General features: G+C 38.2%; 1 protein-coding gene across 2 annotated transcripts; it reads right to left on the reverse strand.

The window, feature by feature from the left end:
- Positions 1–1079: 1079 nt before the first annotated feature.
- Positions 1080–18073, reverse strand: slc7a1b (solute carrier family 7 member 1b). Of its 2 annotated transcripts, none has more exons than XM_053239662.1 (12): positions 17825–18073; positions 10978–11405; positions 9789–9947; positions 8723–8888; positions 8427–8560; positions 7837–8059; positions 6206–6342; positions 4908–5010; positions 4571–4779; positions 3328–3479; positions 3002–3110; positions 1080–2650 (listed from the first exon to the last, which is right to left on the reverse strand). In XM_053239662.1, exons 2-12 carry the CDS (start codon positions 11345–11347, stop codon positions 2439–2441), a joined length of 1974 nt encoding a protein of 657 aa, XP_053095637.1. In that variant the 5' UTR covers positions 11348–11405; positions 17825–18073; the 3' UTR covers positions 1080–2438. The 2 variants fall into 2 exon arrangements, with proteins under 2 accessions (XP_053095637.1, XP_026790692.1); XM_026934891.3 differs by lacking the exon at positions 6206–6342 and adding an exon at positions 6722–6861 and having other exon boundaries at positions 17825–18068.
- Positions 18074–19263: the final 1190 nt, after the last annotated feature.

Genomic DNA, 19263 nt, shown 5'->3' on the forward strand with positions numbered 1-19263 from the left:
AAAGTCCATCACAAGTTACCAAGCACACATTCACACACTCAATAACACTGAAATGGCAATTTTTCTTAAAAAAAACTCTACACAGACAGAAACCTGAGCTCAGGATCGAATCCAGGACCCCGAAGCTGTGAGGTGGCAATGCTACCTTCTGCACAACCTTGCTGCCCAGCAATGCTACAATACTGCCATTATCAATTTTGTTACATTGTTATATTTAGATTTTTTTGTCATTCTTTTTACCACGTTATTTTGTCAGTAATTTTTCAGAAATGTTTATTTATTTATTTAAGGAGGGGTAATTAGTGGATGATGTAGAGAAAACTTTATATCCTCCTCCCCATGTGCTGCAAGTGGTCACTTGTATAAGTGTTAATGTGCATCACCTCAACTTTTTCCTCTTTTTCCATAATCTTAAAATACAATTTAGTATGGAGTTTTACAGTCATCACAAGACTGCCACTGGAGTGGCACTTCCCAGCTTGTAATAGCCTTTTTTGTCTGCATTATTCAAACGGAAGGTATCCTATGTTACGAGTAACAGCTAATGGTCTAATGGTAATTTGTTAAGAGTCTTGTCACGGTAACAAACAGGAGTGGCCACCAATTTAGTTCAAGCTATGCAGTTACATTTGCTATCATTGGCCGCGATAGCCACAGAAAAATTACGTCTTAAATATAATTTGATGCTAGATGGTGATTCACAGAGGTTTGTCCACACAGGACATTTTCTTTTAAAATATACTGAACTCTATTGGTTACACGCCACAGCACACAGAGGCCACTAGAAACTACTCAAATTTGCATGATGCAAATTCTGTCAGTCACAAGAACTAAGGCCTTAACAGCATATTGTAAACTGTATTGCATCAGCCAGTTGAATATATTCTGCAATTCTTCCGAGTTAAAGCAAACCTGCAATTTAGGTTAGGCTATCCACAAACTACAAAAAAGGGTTAATGTACAGTAAGTAGTTGAATGGAATTAGATCAAGAAATAGATGGAAAAGATGAACACTGTACATTAAATATATCATCAAAAAATACACAAGGGGGAACAACCAAATAACCTTTACAACAGACTTTTACAAAGAAGTAAATAATTTATTAGGCGACAATAAAATATATACATCATATGTACAGCTGGCTTTATTATAACAAACAGTAATTATATACATTTTGCAAATATACAATTATCACAAACTTTGTTTTGCTTACATTCAAAGGGTCCTTGATGTCATGAAGAGATCCACAGAACATGTTTAATTAGAAACACTGATGCAGAACTGTTAAAGGTTCCCCCCAGAGGGGACAAAACAAAAAACCTTACAAGCTTCTAGAGTAAAACTTTGTCCTGAAAGTGTAGGGATTTTCTTTCATAGTGTTTCTTAGTGTTACGCACAATCAAAGGCGACAAACACACACACAAAGTTTCATGTAATAATGAGACATTTAGGAGATAGCTTGATGTGCATGTTTTCCTACAAAGATTGCCAGAATACACAGAACAAGAAGGTGGCTCAAATGTAAATGTAGAATGCAGCATAAATAATACATCAATCCCCAAACCAAAATTCACATCATAACACAAAAAAAGAAAATGCACACACAAACATTAGACCTTTACAAACAAATGACCTATAGCAAGGCACTGCAATTCTTACCCATCATTAACCTTATATATTACAGAAAAATACCACGCTATAACCCTAACTTTCACTAAAATGATCAATTAATGCACATTTTCCTACATTTTCTCAATTTCTATTTTCTTTACCGCCTCTTTCTTATAATGCTAGTCATTTAAAAACCTCCCTGGATTTCCATGGACAGGAGCAAACCGCAAAAAAATCATCTCCATTCTCCCTCAGGAAAAGAAGTCTGACCTGATGAGAAGAGCTCCATGTTTAAATCCATGGCACACCTACTGGAGGTGTAATGAAGAGACATTCCCTTACAAAGATGTGTAAAATCATACTTAACGCTAATGAAAAAACAAAAAATTGGTGTTGTAATAACCAGTAATGGCTTTTCTGATAGTGCAATCCCATATATACACCTAGGACAGAGCAATACATACAATACATATCCTCTGCTCATAAACAACGTTCAGCAATATACATGATTCAAAATGTTAGGACTTACTCAAGACAAACAATTTGGCAACATTATTTAAAACCAAGTTATTTGGCAGACAAAATAGCACCCAGTACTTCTGCACTCATGAGTACTGATAAAGAATTCTAGACTATATGACACACCCATGTCTAAAATGATCACAGTCATCAGTACTGATAACAGTAAAACTCCAACATGACCAATAGGGCATTTATGCCACGGATGCTCTAAACCTGGCATCGCAAAATGACAAGTCTGTATTAGGCTGCACATTTTCCTTTTCATTTCTCTACAACACAAAGATCAGAAGGCATTAGAGCATCCTTAAGTGTCACTGTCCTCCTCCTCCTCCTCCTCCTCATTGTCATCGGCATTAACACAATGGGAGAGAAAGGCCTCTTTCTCTGGGGTAGGAGGTCCATTTATTTTACATATTGGTTTGCCTGTAACAAAGGAGTTATCATCTTCTGTGCCATTACTGGCTAGTGTAGCCTCTGTGCTGTTTCTGATCCCGTAGCCAAAGTAGATGACGAAGCCTGGGTTGGAAACAGAAGAGACAAATCATCAGACTGAGGATTCTCCAACAGGTAACTTTGTCTGTTACAAATTTAGGTTATAAAGTTAGCCAACAGCCATTATTACATAACAGCCTGTATTACAATGTTTCATATTAGTGGGTTCAGGAAGCTGTTTGGAGTAATTTAAACCTAGCTCCCAGAGTGTCTGCAAACTTTAGTTCCATCTGTAATCTGTGTGTTGCATGAAATTAAACTCTGTGGTTGGAGCTAAATTATGTGTTTGGGTAGGGCTCGCGGCATTATAACGTTACTCTATATACTGGTAACTATGACTTTTTTTTTTTTCCACTAAAGGGGTGAGTCACATACCGATCGCCATCCAGATGGCAAAACGCAGCCAGGTGCCTTTGTCCAGCTGCATCATCAGGTAGACATTGATGAACATACTCAGCACAGGCAGGAAGGGGAGAAGAGGAACCTGAAAGAGGAAACATGCACCGCATACTTATACTTACTATATTTATCAGCTTGTTATTCGTTACCATTTATAGAAAACAACATCTTAAATATATCGGTTTCCATTATAATTATTATTTTTATTATTATCATCTTGCTTACTGATTAAGCTTGCTTACTGATTAAGCTGTTCCAGTTTATTTCTACATTCTTATGCTCTATGTTTCATCACGTCTTACCTTAAAGGATAGCTTGGTTTTGCTCTCAGGTTGCCTCCAAATTAACAGAGTGAAGAGGAGACATACTCCAAGTAGGACTCCCAGCATAGCTAGAGACCAGACCTGAAACTCACCCTGTACTGCTACAATACAGAAAACACACACCAGCACACCTGCAGAGAGTGACAGAGACAATAAAACATTAGAAATGTGTCCCCATATACTGTTTGTGTGCTCTGTACATGCCTTCCAGTTAAGTAAGGAATAAAACATGCTGGCGTGTGCTGTTATAGGAAAATAATCAATGACAGGGTGGTGGTGATGCAGTCTGTCACAAGGCTGTTATTGTTTCCACCCCAAATATGATTTTCCAGTAAGATTCCAAAATAATATCAAAAGGTGGGTTATTCTTCTTATACCACAGCAATTTGCCAATGCTAATGGATTTTATTTATTAAACAATGACACATACTTTTTCCTCACTGTATAGTAACATTTAATGATGTGGAACGGTTGTAAAACAGGATAGTTCAAGTTATCAGGTAGCTATAACATATAAATGAAATAATATACAGCATAAGACACAAATGAAAACATTAGTATGAGCGTATTAATGTAAACCTGTGATTTGAATTTAACAGTGCTGTGGTATAATGTTCAATATATTGCACACTTCATACTACTGTATCATTTATACTGCATCATGACTGCATCTTTCTCAAAACTTACTCTCAATTTGGGCCTCACAATCTTATTATTAGATTCAAGCTTATTACTTTCTCCAGTCAGATGACACTTATGACATAAAATGTTCAGGCAAGTTTGAACAGACGTCACAATAAATCATTTCATCATAATTATTCAGCCAATTTCGGAACAAAAGTTCGTTTACTTTATATTATGAATCTTTTTTTTTAAATATTATACATCATAAACTATATTCATTTCTTAAAACCACTTATGTTAATCTTGTTAGTCTTTTCTATTCTAAACACATTAAATGATGATATTTATAAATATTAATATTAAATACACAGTCCACAACAGGGGACTCTGATATAATGCACCATAGTCAATAAAAAATGATTTCTTATCCAATTATCTAAACTCACCAAATATTGCCATCAATCCTACTTAATTAATTAGGGAATCCAAAAACCATGATCACAATTTAAAAATAATTGTGCAGCCCTACAAGTTACATACATGTTTATATTTGAACCTTCTAAAAATTGTGTGTCAGTGTTTCGTGTGTTAGTCTGACCTATTACACTGGTGCAGATGTTGACAGTAAAGCCAGACAGCCGTGAGGGCTCTGTGTTTTTAGGGAAAAGCAGGTTGCGGAGCGTGCAGTCGTCCTGAGCTTTAGTCAGGTAATTTGAACTGCCCTCACTAATGGAGTCAGGCTCGGCATCCTCCTGAGACCCGGCGATCTGATACTGCACAATCACACTGGGCTGCTCCGGCTGGTACCTGAGCAAAGACAGGAAGAGATTTGAAAAAAATCTTGAAAATATTAGGGAATATTTGCATACTCAAATTCACTACTACACCAATCTGAGGTCTATCCTAAACAAAGACGATTCAATCTAATGAAATACCTCAAAACCAAGACACAGGCGGCCACTAGGGTGTACGCCAGCAGTGTCCCAATGGACATGAGATCCACCAAATCCTTTAGGTCAAACAGGAAAGCCATCACAGCTGCAAAGGGGGAAAAAAATATGCTTAACCTCTGATCTTTTTATTAAAAGGTCACAGAAACAGTCACATGGCAATAGCAGAAATAAACTGATTACAGTCTTATATCAGTAATATTACCATTATGCTCTGTATATGAACTAGCAAAGCTCAAAGACAGGTCAGTATTGTTATGCTGTAGCATTGTGCTGGCATGGTTTGGGTCCATTTGTCTCCTTAAAGTGAAAGGTCACTGCAAACCAATACAAAGTTATATTATCCCATGATTAAATATTATGGGAGTGGTCTTTTCCACACCCATTCGTAAGACATGAGGGCTCACTGAATGGATTAATGAGTATGAAAATGATGTAAATCATATGCTATGGCTTTCACAGTCAAATGATGGTGGGCAGTGCCAGGCTCAATACACGTTACACAATTTAACCCTGTATAACAACATGAGTGTCATCGCACATTTTTCTGTTCAGTATTGTCCTGTAAGCGATGGGGTTTGTATGTTCAGCAGCATCTGACTGCTGTGGGTTTTTTTTTTTTTTTTTAACATGCCCAAAAATCTGAGAAGAAAAACATAGATAACCAAACTTTTTAAATTACTATCTACATTTTGAAATACAACTGCACTTGCAAAAAGATATTAGAGGCTGAAACTAGTACACAGTCAAATGTCTTTATCTGAGAAGCATTTTTGTTTCAAAATATACTACAAATGCATTCTGTTTCTTTCCAATACGTTACATAGACACTTTAAGTGTCTTACGATAGTGCTAGTTTTCTACTTAAGACCAAAAAGGTAGCTAAATCAGGAACTTAAAATTTTAATCAGGAACACTGAGAGGGTTAAGCAGGCTACAAGTGATAGTGGTGATTGCCAAGAGTCAGCTGAGATCCTAGTTATAAAACTGCGTAGTGTTTGCTCAGCCTTGCATGTTTCAATAATCAGCACTATTTGTTTGAACAATCGTTTTAGGACCCATCTGACAGGTACTGAAATGTCAGGCGTATTTCCAATATGCTTATAAGAGACATTTGTTGCAGTAAGGGATCCATACCTTGCCTGTGTAAGATCACCCATTACTCCTCACTTGCTAACTAAATGCTGCTTCTTGTCACATAATGGGGGATTAGTAAAGTTTTATCAAGGTAAACCCTGCATACATCCAACACTCAGGTTGGTCCTCTTCTCCTTCGAGCTTACCGGACAAGAGCCCTGCCACCATGGTGGAGACAATGGGCGTCTTCCGCTCACTGAGGCGAGACAGGAAGGAGAAGAGCAGGCCGTCGCACGCCATGGAAAAGATAATGCGCGGCAGTGGAAACATGGAGCCCAGCAAACTGAGGCACAGAATGGATGGAATGAGTGAAGGAGAGAGAGAGAGAGAGAGAGTATGGGGGCGATTGGTATTCATTCATCTGACCCAAATCCAAAATGAAGCCTGTGCCAAAATGAGTGGTCTCTTTCCAGCGCTTGGACCTGTGGTCAATATTAACTAATTTGACTTCATTTACAGGGGCAATGCTGCCATTTGCTGAACTGGTAAAAAATGTAATTATTTAGCCCAGAGGAAAAGATCTAAAGTTACTATGACAAAAGTCTAGTTCTTGTGTATCCACTTAGTGGGAAGGAGTGGAAGAAAGTGCATGCTGGAAAACAATTCCAGAAAGATCTGTGAAAGAAACCAGTCTATTAGTGGTTTTAATTTAGTCTTCTCACCTGCCACAATGCCCGAGGTTAGAGTAGCCATTACAGGGGTTTTGGATTTGTCGTTGATCTTTGCCAAGAACTTAAAGAGCAGCCCGTCCTCAGCCATAGCCCATATAACTCTGGGCATTGGAAACATGGAGCCTAGTAGACTAGTGGAAGGGAAGGGAAGAGAGAGAAAGTGAGCCATGCAAGTAAGTAATAGCACACAATGATTTTAATCATGAGGAATACACACTGAAAACATTACTAATATTAAAGACAGCACTGTGGGGAACATATTAGCATGATGTTAATGAGAACATGCTCACTAATTCCTACTAACAATTCACTGCTATTCACATTAGCAGGTTCGTGTGAGGGTTTTTGTTAAACACAGGTGAAACACACTAGCTTGTGGTAAAGATATGCATTATGACTGGTGAGACTTAACTACAAAATTGTGGGGGTGGTCTGCTTTTACTCTGATGTGGGCAGTCACATGTGAAGCTTGTGGGATGAATAACGGCCACGTTCACTGACATATCAGCGCATCTGACAATGCATGTTACTCAGGTGATGAGGTGCAATGCGCTTTCCTCACTCATCCTCATAAAATGCTTTATTGTGGTCAGAGTCACAGCGGTTGAAATGAATAATTTGTTTATATTCCGGGAAAGAGAACCAACTAAGTTCGTCAGAAAATATTGTGAGCTGGTACAAACAAAAAATAATAACTCCAGGAGCAGGTCAGAGGTAGTGGGAAAGAATTAAACAGTCCTGCGAACATCCCTGACTCATGGAGAACTAATTATTTAGCTAGTCATGTAACCATGACCTGTTTTGACATCCTATTACTTTCTATCATTCTGTACACAGTAATATGCAAGGAAAGAGCCCAATCAGTCAGCAAAATTTAACTTCAAATCAGTATGAGGTAAAGCTTTACGGAAACACCATCTAACATATCATTTAAATATAGCACTACTTCAAATCATTAAGAAAACTTTTCCTTCTATGGAAAATCTTTAGAGCACAAACCATATAAAATATTTCCTCAGCAGAGACCCATAAATGTTCACTACTGAGAAGCTTCTTGCCTATACATCGATATTCATTAATACACCCTACACTAGAGCTGTGTGTACCTGGTGGAGAGGGCACACAGTGATCCGACCGCCACAGCGTACGTAGCTCCGTCCCAACCCACGTATTTAAAGGCCACGGGCAGCGGGCTGTTTTTATCCAACAAGTAATAGGGCATCATCACAGTAAGAGCTGCAGATACGCCGAAATAGGCCACGAAGCAGATGAGCAGTGAGGCCACAATGCCAATAGGAATGGCCCTCTGTGGGTTCTTCACCTCCTCTCCTACAGAAAGAGAACAACAGACTCCATAAACACACAGCAAACCTAGCTCTGAAGCAGAACCAGTGTGAAGTCTTTCATAGCTCCGTACTCAGAGGTTTGGTGAGACTAAAGCACATTTGGAATACAATCCAGATGTAAGGTTCTACAACTGATTTTTATATTATAATATAAGTAATAAGACAGATTGAAAAGAGAATCAAAGCCAGGCTGCTGATGAGTGTGTATAACAAGCAGATATTAATTGGATGTAATCTTTTCTTCTGCTCGTTTTTCCACTGCATGTTACAAGCAAAGCCTGAACAAAGTAAAGCTCATGGTACAAAATGTCTAAGTATGATATTCCTATATGCCATATTCTGTTTCTCACCTGTGGTGGCGATGCAGTCAAACCCCACAAAAGCATAAAAGCATGTAGCAGCGCCTGAGAGAACTCCGGTGATTCCAAATGGCATAAAGCCTCCCTCTCCCAGACTGTCGGGTGAAGGCAATGGCTCCGATCCACTACAAAGATTAAAAAACAAAACAAAAAAAGGTATAGTAACCTAGACAAATAACAAAATTCTAAAACAAACATGGTTATACATGACTAGGCTGAATAATATAGAGACTAATGGAGCACTCCACATCCCCCACACATGCCAGATCCACTCACACCAAACTCACTTTCCACTCAAGCTTTTGTTAAGGATCTCTTCTGGATTCAGGTTCCAGTTTTTGAGGGATCCTTTGATCAGACCCGCGATCACGACAAACAGCAGCACCAGCACGTTGACACAGGTGAACACTTTATTCACCATAGCAGACTCCTTCACTCCAAATGCCAGCAACACTGAAAACAATACAACACTTAATAGAGGTCTGCAAACCATAAAAAAGGCAGGATCTGTTTGCACTAAGTGAAGAGATAAGATACTATTTGCACAGTGTTAATAGCAAGACTGCACTATTTACATTAACTGCAAAATCATATTTGCATTTAGTGATACAGCATTTGTATGGGTCAAAGATTAAATGTGTCTTTTTTGCCTTTGAAGGCTGTTTTACATCAAAGTATATGCAAAAATATATGATTTCTCTTTATGATTTTCTTCTTATTTCTCTGCTGTCTCATGAAGGAATTATAGGGAAAATTATATGGAAAATAAATATTAGGGGAAAAATAATATTCCAATGTGCAAACTCGGATTATCATTCCACATTACAGTTATAATAGTAAATATGAAAAAGGTCACAATAAAATTACAAATTAATCTCCATGGCATACTTAAGAATTTTTGATTAAAATATTTCTATTTTAAAAGCGCATCCCAATCATCTGACCTCCTGAGTAATGGTGGGTGGACGTAGTGTATAGTCAATAACAAAACATATATTAATTACTTAATAGGTATTAAAGTCTGACTAAATATTTCAAAAACTAATTAAACTACTTGATCCTTTTCAGAGACGTGCGGAGCTAAAAAACATTTTAAAAAATGCTAATTCAGGCCACGTGACCCCAGTCCACCAGGGGGAAGAGAATAAATGGCAATTTAGTATTAATATATATATATATATATATATATATATATATATATATATATATATATATATATATATATATATATATATATATATATATATATATATATATATATATAAAAAAAAAAACTCATGGCTTTAACATTTTCTATAACTTTAAGGATTGGTTTGTAGGCTCTGACTTGTAGGCTTTGTGGAAGGGCCTTACCAGTTAGAATGAGGATGATGAGCACAGAGAATATGTCTGGGTACTCGGCTAAAACCCCAGGCACGTTTATGCTCATGTGGTGCCTGCAGAACATCTCGATTTGTTTCCCTATGAGCTCATCGAATGTGGCGCTCCAGGCCCGAGCTACACTGGAAGTCCCTAAGAGAGAGATTTCAAGACAAAACAGTCATGTTGATTTCCAGGAAGTCACAGACTGATTTCAAGTATCACACACTAGACAGAGATGAAGTAGATAATTATGCAGCAATATCCAAAGAACTCCAGCATGAGCACTTATTTTACTCAGGAAACAAAATACATACTTGAGAAGACTATAAAGGCATGCTATTTCTTGAGCCTTGAGCAGTTAGTGTCTGATATATTGTAATGGTTTATTATCCCACTATCCGGTGTCACCCAGAAGAGGATGGGTTCCCTATTGACTCTAGTTCCTATCAAGTTTACTTCCTTATGTTGTTTCTGGGAGATTTTCCTTTCCACACTCTCTTCTGGCTTGCTCATTAGGGATCTAAATCTATATCCAGATTTAGCAAAGTAGAAGCTGCTTTGTGACTGTCTACTTTTAAGAGTGTAATATAAATAAAACTTACTTTTTTTCCCCACTATGTACACTGGAAAAGCATTGTTTACACTTCTGCTTTAACTCTTAATATCTTTAACAACTGTATATTGCTTAACAGTTTTCATGAAATTTGATGAAACTGCTCTTCTAATTCCAGTGAAATGGCATTCCAGGGAAATACTACAGTCAATATTACACAAGATTACACAGTCTCTATTGTATATTATGCATATTTTTCCACCTCTATTAACTGTAACTCTGAGTAAGTTTACATACATCACATTTTTGCTTTCTGTCTCACTCCTGATTCTCAGTCGCACCTCTTTTGCATATTTTTTGTGCCATTGTAAGCTGTTACTTGTGCTTATCAAGTTCTCTTGTTTCCAAGTGTTATTTCTACTTCCACTAATCATGCTTTTTTTTAACCTCAGCCTGTCTGTGCATCTGACCCTGAGAGATAGCTTTATCAAAGTTAACCTTGTTTTTTTAGAACATGGCCATAACCATGTTTCACAAATAAGCCCTAATAAACAGACTTGCTTTCCTCTGACAGGATCACAAAGACCTAACAGCATGCATAACCCTAAGTGAGAAATGTAAGTTCACCTATGATGTATGACAGGATGAGGTTCCAGCCGGTAATGAAGGCCCACAACTCTCCCACTGTCACGTAGCTGTACAGATACGCCGAGCCTGTCCTGGGCACCCGTGCTCCAAACTCGGCATAACACAGACCCGCCATGACTGAGGCCAGAGCGGCGATCAGGAATGAGAGCACAATGGCAGGACCGGCATTCTCCCGCGCTACGGCACCTGCCAGCACATACACGCCAGCGCCGAGTGTGCTGCCCACACCCAGTGCCACCAGGTCAAACGTGTTGAGACATCGCGACAGGCGTGACTCCTCAGTGCTGCAATCCACTGCCTTCACACGCAGCAGCTTTTTCCCAAAGCCTTGCAGCACAGACAGAACCATGATGAAGCTTCACACACACACACCACACAGAGGAGTTCTCCAATGCAGGGTCTATGACCTGGAAAAAAAAACCAAAAAACAAACAGACATTTTATAACGTATAGAGCAAATGTGCGAGATAAAAAGAAACGACTGAAAACACTTCATCTAATCAACATTTGATAACCTCTGCACTTGAGAATTACTAAGTTGTTAGGAAGTTAGAATTGTTCATTTGGAAACTGGGTCATTCTTAAATATCTGATATTTGTAATGCCATTCAGTGCACATTCACTTTACTAAATGTCAAGAGAGGACTGTTATGTCGTTATCTTGAGGCCAAAAGAAAAAAATTCCAATTCCAAGATAACAGGTCAGAAAAACAAAACTTTGCACATCACTGCGCTAAACCATTCCGAGAAAGTCTGCAGATATGAAGCATCCGCACGTTAATTTACCCATCCAGGACTAACCCAAATATCTGTCTACTTTTAATGCACTGACAACATTGACAGATCTAATAATTACTCTTTACATAGTGCTGATGCACAAATCTAAAACAGTGGCTGAAGTGTTAATGCTGGTGGATGGGCTGTAATTTATAGCACATACATGCTGATCCCCAACAACTTGTTCAGCAAGTCCTAGTCCATGACTCTAGATATACAGGTTTCCAACTTGATCTAACAAACTCAATTCAACATATGTAAAAATAAATAAATGTAAAAAAACATGTAATAGTAAATAAATAATTAAATTACATGGTGGCTGTTAAGTCTAACCTTGAGAGTTCCACTTTGTTTGCAGATGATGATGTGCTTAAAAGATGGAGGTGTAATCTATATTTTACAATAAGTTTTTTTTTTTTTTTAACGAACGTAGTAAATCTTAACACATGGGCGCACCCGCACTGTCAAGCTCATGTGGTGTGGTGAAACAAGATCATGCTTGTATAGACAAGTGGGTGACATTTACTCCACACCTTTTAACAAAGAAACGTGTTTAGAAATGTAAACTATCTGAATAATTTGCACAATCTAAAAGGGAAATGAAGTGTAGTTCACTTCATTTCTTGAAATCATACTTGAACAAATACTGGATGTCTAATAATAAATAATTAAAACTTAAAAAAAAAAAAAAAAAAAAACACAAAAAAAAAACAACAACAAAAAAAAAAAAAACACTGCCTATAAACAGGAACAGAAACTTTGCCTTACCAATACAGAAACCCACAGAGCAGCCCAGAGTACGTTAAAGATATCCTTTGTTGTTGATCACAACAGTTTCCCACACAAACACTGTCACTTGAGTAATCACCAACCAAATAAATAAATGCACACAGCTCATTACAAGCAAGGGGAGGAGTCTCTACTTTCTGTTGTTAAGTGATCCAAGAACACGCCAGATGCCTTTGTGGGCCCCAACCCCATCAGGCCCAGAAATAGAACAAAGTGGGGTCACATGGCCAGGTGACTCCAGCAGCTGACTGTGCCATCACCTCCTCGTCCGTTTTTTTTAATACACTCTCAGTAACGCTTGTGACTGCTTCCTGATCACATGCTATTAACACGAGATTAAAGGACTACATCAAATGCCACCATGTAGATCATGTATTCGGGTTAGAACCTGGTGCTAATCTTTTTTACTTTTTTTTTTTTAAATAGATTTCATTAGTTTCATCAACTATTTCTGAAAATTAGTAGCAGATCATTTCCTGGAATAAGAACATCTTGTGATAAGCACAGAAACCAGAGAACAATTAAGACTTACTACACCTTCACTTGAATGGAATTGGAGTCTTAGAAATGAAATGGAGTCTTAGAAATGAAATAAAACTGAGCTTAAAACTCAAAGGGATTTTCTGCTCACTAACCCAACGGCTTCTGTTTCATCATTCACATTGGTTTTATTTATTGTGTTCATTTAATGCAGAGCAGGACAAATTGATTTTTCAGTGATTTTTCTTAAAAAAAAAAAAAAAAAAAAAAAAAAAAAAGGAAAAATTTTCCATAATTGTGCAATTATTTCTAAGGTATTTTTTTTTTTAAGTACAATATTATTTTTAAATATTGCCTGGCTCTGTTAGTGATTATTGCTTATTATTGTAATTTTCCATTCTTAGTCAAGTGATCGTTATTAGATCTTGAAATGCTGGTATGTCAAGTGTAAACAAAAGATTATGCCAAAAGCGGGTTTACATAAATGTTGAAAAGGTAAAGCTGTGTGAGTGAATGATTAAAATGTGCACAGCTTGTTTCCAACCATGCTTTACTGTCGGTTTACACCACCCTGTTTAACGGCAAACACTTAATATTCTTGATGATCCATTTACAATTGCAAGACAGATAACATGTTAATCTCCTTAGTTTAGCTGCTGGGATCCCCGCATTAGAAGTAAGCAATGGAATAAGGAGAATAAAAAAAAAAATAATAAGTGCAATACCATTTCTGGCTGAATCAAAAGAGTGAGATGAGCAAAGGGAAAGGAATTTATTCAGTCCTGGGATTGCTTAGTCTTTTGATAACAGCTCACATCAACCAGTCACATCTTTTACAGCAATATTTTCTCTTTCATTCTATAATGTTATCCGACCAGTTATCTAGTTCACATTCCACTGTATTTTCCAACCCTATATTTTTTCTTTCATTCTATAATGTTATCCAACCAGTTGTCTAGTTCACATTCCACTGTATTTTCCAACCCTATATAAAAAGACTAGTCACATATACAATGTCCTTATTCAGGAAGGAGGAAACATTCTGGAAGAAGGACGGGTGAGGTCATCACTGCATCACGTGAAAGTCCTCTTTAACGGCCATCTATCAGGGGCCTATTCAGACGTCAATGGAAATCACTATGAAAACCAGGTGTCTGTGTGTAGCTGGCAGTTGCACAACACACAGTTTACGTTTTAAGTGCGACAAGAATAGACTGTGATTCCGGCCTTCTATTAATCATTGTTATGTATATGTAGGAACTTGTGCCTCTGTCAGAAGCAGTTAAATAAAAAAAACGTGGGCAGGACTGGGACCCAGCCCCACTGTCCACCAATCACAGCACAGAGGCTCGACAGGAACAACAGACAAATCAGGAATGTAAGTCACATGGAGTGGAGACATGGAGAGGACAGCAGTTTGATATTTATATAACTTATCACTAGACATGGTGATATGAAGTGTAAAATTGCTTAAAAAATTAAAACCAGCAAGTTCCATGCAGCTTTTACCTGATTAACAGGATTGTGAGATAGTCTTCTCTGAAAAGAATACATACGATTCATTTTCAAATTTGTCCAAAATAAAGAAGAAACCTTAAACCTTTGTCCTTCTCAGGGAAGGATAGGATTGTCAGGAGCTTTTAGCAATATTGTGATAAATGGAACCCATAGTCACTAGCCACGCCCTGAATATTTCTTAAAGATATATAGTTACTGTATAAAATCAAGTGTTGGAAAGCTGAAGCACACGTTTGGTTTACTCAAAGCCAGATGGCAGAATTGACACTGACATTACTCATCATGGGCATGATTACAACGGGCTAAAATTACCAAGCTCCTGGGATTCAAAATAATCCTGAGAAACAGTCACCGTGTCTACCATTGTATCATGATGCTAATATTGAATATTGAAGGGCACATGACAGGTCAACAAACTGCCCCTCCGTTACACAGCTGCAATAACACTGAGAACACAAACTCAAGCTCACTGACCTTATTGACAAATGTCATGACACCCTGGCCACACAACCTTTCCATGTAAAACAAGCGGTCATGTAAGGTAGAGCGGATATGAATGTCACAGCCACTTTCTCTCAGGAAGAACAGCATGGACAACAGAACAACTAGGTCTAAAAGTGACTAGGTGAAAAGTCCTTTCTGTTGGCATATTTTGGTTTTTCTTCTAACAGTTGCTATATGATCACAATTTTTGTTCCACAAACCCAAATTTGTTAAAGCAACACCAAGCAACGTATGCTCAGGTCAGTCCACACGTGCACATGCACCATGTGTGTAAACTTACTTACATCAAAATATTGGATTCAGAAGGGTTCATTTGGTTGATTTTCATATTTTGTGATGCTAGATGCATTAATTAACTGAAACTGATGTTATAACAATACAAGATATACTGTTTCAGTCAAAACTGCATGCTTAATTATGTAAAAAATTCAACATACTTCTTACTGTTGGCAGACATACTACCTACAGTCCACTGTTCCTGTATATCTGGTGCCTTGCACGGTTCACAATATTGCATAACATCGCAAATACGCAATACCCTAGAAATCCTGAACAATAACTGAAGAGTTAAATACTCAGGTGTGCTTAACAGACAATAACCAGACTTTGCTGCATTTCAAAAATACAGGACAAAACTGGGCACTCTTGAGTCAGACAAGGAAACATTACACAAAAGCTGTCCAAATTTACAGACACCTATAAGGTTTGCACTCTGAATATTCTCTGAAAAAAATCTACTCCAGAGTTCAGGAAAAACATCTTTCACTGGCTGATCAGGGAGTGTTTTTTGGTATTAACAGTAGGTCCGTTTAAGCTGAGCAAAGTGTTTCGGCTGGACTATACTGCTTCAGAAGTTTAGCAATATACATGACGCTAAACCATTTAGCATGCCATTGCAGTGAAAGCAAAACATAATGGAGGTCTCCCATTGTAGGTATTGGCTGAACTGGGGTAATAAAGAGTCTAAGAGGGTATAACTCTGCTCTTTGGGTGGGAAGGACGGCAATGCTCTCTCCCTTGATGATACTAACCAATCACAAGTGTCTGTGAGGTCAGGTATATGGAAGAGGGCAGTTTCTCTAAATGTGTTCAGCTACCCTGTAACATTTTAAGAACAGCAGTAAGAAAAGATGCGGTGGCAAACCTGCACGTCTTAGCCCTCTCAATGAGATAGGACAGAACTAACTAGTGAGTGAAGGAGAATTGATAAATGACAAAATGGGGGTACTAATAAAGAAGAAAAAAATAGTGTAGAGTTAGTATAGATCTTACTTTAGCCAAGTTTCTCAAATAATATAATACTAATTATTGTGGGCACAACCAACATATGTACATCTGTTTAAAGCAGAATTTAGGAGAAGAAAGATTCTATTCATTCAAGCGGAACTGATAAGTATAATAGGACAGAAGACACAAGGAAGTAGTATTATTATACTATTACATCAGCATAAAACAACGTTAGGTTTACAAATCACACGCCCCGGGCTGGACATAAAGGGAGTACAATACATGACCTAGAACAGAACCTTGTACCACATTGTACTCTTTTAGTCTCTAAAGAATCTCAATTAATTCGAACAAAGTGGTAATACACTGTCACGCAAGGCCAGAACGTGAAGATAGTAAATACAGAGGGAAACTTGTGAGACTGGTGTCCACACAGAAGTTATAACATTGTTAATCCGTGGAATAGCTTGAGAGCTCTGGTTCTGCATGGGAACTCCAACCATTTTTGACTCAACTAAGAGATGGTTGGGAAGAGGAATAGTGTGAGAGAAAACAAAAACAAACAAAAAAATCAAATCATATCTGCTGCTAACAAGCTGCTACTGTAGAGCAAGACCTGGGGGCGGGACATGTACATTCTAGATAGCATTTAATTGGACAAACACAAGACTAGTACAGAATGACTCCTCAAAATTATCTTTATCATTTTTCCAAAAGTGACAAACTACCAAATTAAATCTAGAACAGCTCCAAAACTTTTTTTTTTTTTTTTTTGCACTTTGTCCTAGACATACAATCGTATTGGTGTCCAAAACAACAATGGACTGATACTGAAACACCAATTTTGAGGTTCCATTTTTTTTTTTTTAAAAAGGGCTACTTGAAGCTAGCTAACTCCTATATTTCAACCTTTTAGGCCTACGCTTTGCTTTAAATTTCACAAATTCACGTGGCTTAGCGCGCGCCATTTTCACACACTTTGTAAGTCAGATTCTCCATAACACACACACACACACACACACACACCACGTGCGCCAAGGAGAACCACACTAGTTTTGTATGTCAGAAACGTGTGTTGTTGTATTTTCGGGTTATTTTCCTCTGTGCAGGTATTCTTGGACAGTCTGCTGTAAATGAATCAGTAGGTTGTGAGATCTCTAGCATGCTTTACATGCTTTACATGCTCTACAGTATAAAAGGCAGGCTGAGAACACAAAGCGCTTCTCAGGTCTTATATGTGAAAAGTGCACTCAATGGTTCCCTAAAGACGTAGCATTTATTTACTCAACCATATGATTAAATATCCGTTTAACTGAATCGACATGTATTAGGGTGTGACCGCAGCACTACGTAATGACGAGGCGCGTGTTGCATCAGCTCCTAAAATGGTCACCGACCATGCGCGCGAGCTGCATGAACAGATGAACAGCGGCAGCGCGGAACTTCACATCAGCTACAAAACACAAAGACTACAACCACTGGTACTAAATAAAGCCCACGAACAACTTAAATGAATTAATTCAGCTCTTACCTTGCTAAGACCGTATATTCTGGAGACTCTGGGCTCGAATGAATTCGTGTTTGCTCGAAAGACAGCTCTGACAAAGAAGCCGAAGAAGAAGAAGCTGAAAGCCGCGTGCACTCAGTGGGAGGTCAGTAGCTGGACCTCACTGTGTAAAAGAGGAAACTACTTTCCGGAGACTCTACTACAACTGCCCCTAAACCACACCTCCTTACGGCCGGAGGAAGAGAGACACCGGGAAGGTCTTAATGCCCGCCCACATGTCAATTTATTTATAGAGGGGCGGGGCTTTGGAACTCGTGCTACATTCGCCTTTACTCGGAAGTGGGAAGTGGAAACACGTGGCTCACTTTCAGTGCCTGTACTGTACTGGATGTGTGGCTGGGCGTCGTAGCATGCTCTCAAAAGTGAAGCCAAAATGTCTCTGAGGCCCACTAGTGGTTGCCTGCAGTACAGTTCTTAACCCAACCCATTCCCATGTTAGTGAATGGGACAGGTGGCAAACTTTTGCTTTGAGTTACAGCTCCACAAATTATTTACAAGTTCAGATGACCCTGATTATATCTCCCCCAATAATTTTCCTTATGATAAATGCATTTTATATAAGTGGGACATCCTGTTTTATTCAGGTGTCCCAAAAGTCTTCATATACATAGGGGACTATGTTTGCACCATGTCGGTTTGCATTTGTCAGTGGATGTTCATGGACATCCACTTCTTGGTTGGTCCACAACACTTCCAGCCTTTTCGAATTTGTTAATAAGTTTGGCAACACTGTCGTGTGTGATGTGCTTGCCATGTTTCCTGTTAAAGTCCGTCACAACCTTCACAATGCGACAGCTTCCCGTTCCATTCCATGAGAATGATTTCAATACATTCTTCATTTGCCAAACCATTCTTAAAGGCTGCCTGACTGCTGTTTACCAGTATATTTTCAGCTGGTACCTTACATTAGCTACTTATACTTGTATTACTTTGATGATGATGAATGATGAATAATGTCACCTAGCTAGGAAATAGTAGCTCAGTCAGTCATAACTCAAAGCTCTAAAATCTTTTCCTTACAACAGTAAAATTAATAGTAATATTAATAACACTGTACTTGCCACTATGCGTTACCGCCTTCTTAAATTGCAATTGAGGTGAAAGCGTTCATCATAAATATGGGCAGTGAGAGGCGGACCCACTGCCCATCAGGCCATATCTACTGTGTGTGCTTTGGCTCCAAGGTCTCTACTGTGCAGACTCTCTCTCCAGTTTTCACAGTTTTACATTCTTTTTTGAGACATCCTTCATGAAAGATGTTCATTCCAGGCTGTTATTGGAAGAACAATGTGAAGGGCATTTTGTAATAAAATTCATTTTGAGGCATTTATTGAATTTTTACTGTTTCATATTGTGTGTTTTTGGTCTTGTTTCTGAGTTGTTATGAAATGAAGTAATGTTAG

The sequence above is a fragment of the Pangasianodon hypophthalmus genome, chromosome 14 (genome assembly GCF_027358585.1).
Source record: "Pangasianodon hypophthalmus isolate fPanHyp1 chromosome 14, fPanHyp1.pri, whole genome shotgun sequence".
NCBI classification, from domain to species: Eukaryota; Metazoa; Chordata; class Actinopteri; order Siluriformes; family Pangasiidae; genus Pangasianodon; species Pangasianodon hypophthalmus.